Source organism: Nematolebias whitei, chromosome 23 (assembly GCF_014905685.2).
Source record: "Nematolebias whitei isolate Nwh7 chromosome 23, NemWhi1, whole genome shotgun sequence".
Classification (NCBI taxonomy): domain Eukaryota; kingdom Metazoa; phylum Chordata; class Actinopteri; order Cyprinodontiformes; family Rivulidae; genus Nematolebias; species Nematolebias whitei.
The window spans coordinates 1,875,720-1,877,213 of NC_056520.1; the positions used below are offsets into that span (position 1 = coordinate 1,875,720).

Consider the following 1,494-nt stretch of genomic DNA (forward strand, 5'->3'; position numbering starts at 1 on the left):
AGCTGAATGTTATGACAGCCGAATGTTATGACAGCTGAAGGCTATGAAAGATGATAGCTGAATGTTATGACAGCTGAATGTTATGGTAGCTGAATGTTATGGTAGCTGAATGTTATGACAGCTGAAGGTTATGGTAGCTGAAGGTTATGATAGCTGAAGGTTATGGTAGCTGAAGGTTATGACAGCTGAAGGCTATGATAGATGATAGCTGAATGTTATGACAGCTGAATGTTATGACAGCTGAATGTTATGGTAGCTGAATGTTATGGTAGCTGAATGTTATGACAGCTGAAGGTTATGGTAGCTGAATGTTATGACAGCTGAATGTTATGACAGCTGAATGTTATGGTAGCTGAATGTTATGACAGCTGAAGGCTATGATAGATGATAGCTGAATGTTATGACAGCTGAATGTTATGACAGCTGAATGTTATGGTAGCTGAATGTTATGGTAGCTGAATGTTATGACAGCTGAAGGTTATGGTAGCTGAATGTTATGACAGCTGAAGGTTATGGTAGCTGAATGTTATGACAGCTGAAGGTTATGGTAGCTGAATGTTATGACAGCTGAATGTTATGGTAGCTGAATGTTATGGTAGCTGAATGTTATGACAGCTGAATGTTATGGTAGCTGAATGTTATGACAGCTGAAGGTTATGGTAGCTGAAGGTTATGATAGCTGAAGGTTATGGTAGCTGAAGCAGCTGAACATGTGCTGAAGTACGGTATAAACCGTACGGTAGAAAGTCTCAGCAGCAGAAAAGCCAGAGAGTGAGTTCTGCTCGAGGCCCGTTTGGACCTTTTTAACACGACAAAGCAACAAAAACAAAACGTCTCAGTTTGTTTGTTTGTAAACAAAGCGTCACTCACCCCCACCCCTCCACACGGCAGCCGGACGAACATGGGCGTAACGGAACCTGCGGGTCAGAAACAGAGTGCGGTCAGAGCGGGTCAGCTGCAGGTTCTGGTGGTTCTGGCCCACTCAGCTTACAGTCCAGTTTCTGCCGGAGCGGGTTGGTTCCGTACAGCAGCACGTGGGCCTCTGAGTGGACCGTCTGCAGCTCCTCCAGCGTGGCCTTCCTCCCACGGACGCACTGGACACACAAGCAGCCGTGACGTGACCTGAATGTGCACGCGGTACCGCGGCCGGCCCGGCGGACCGCTCTTACCTCACACTGGGTCTTGAGTCCGGTCTCCTGCAGCCGGGACCAGATGCTCTGGATCCGGCCCGCGTGCTCCGGGTGGCTGTTGGTGTTCCCACACATGCACTGGTGCTTCTGCATCAGGGAGTCGTACACCAGCCCTGAAGAGACACGGACCGTCAGAACCGGGCCCACACCAGGTTCTGATGGGGCTGAGAGCCCCCCTCCAAACTAAAAAACTAACAGCCGAAAGATCTGACTGAAAGAGGTGAAGTCTGTGCTTACCTTCAGCTGTTTTAACCCTCGTATGAATATTTTAGCTACTTTAACGTTCATATATCAAACCTTTAGC

General features: G+C 48.1%; 1 protein-coding gene across 1 annotated transcript in view; it reads right to left on the bottom strand.

The window, feature by feature from the left end:
* LOC119428756 (histone deacetylase 4) overlaps positions 1 to 1,494 on the bottom strand; it is a 47,940-nt gene that overhangs the window by 7,216 nt on the left and 39,230 nt on the right. The window contains exons 13-15 of the mRNA XM_037696431.1: positions 1,170 to 1,303; positions 992 to 1,094; positions 871 to 917 (exon numbers count right to left, since the gene is read on the bottom strand). Coding sequence (XP_037552359.1) covers positions 871 to 917; positions 992 to 1,094; positions 1,170 to 1,303 — 284 coding nt within the window. The remainder of the gene's footprint in view (positions 1 to 870; positions 918 to 991; positions 1,095 to 1,169; positions 1,304 to 1,494) is intronic.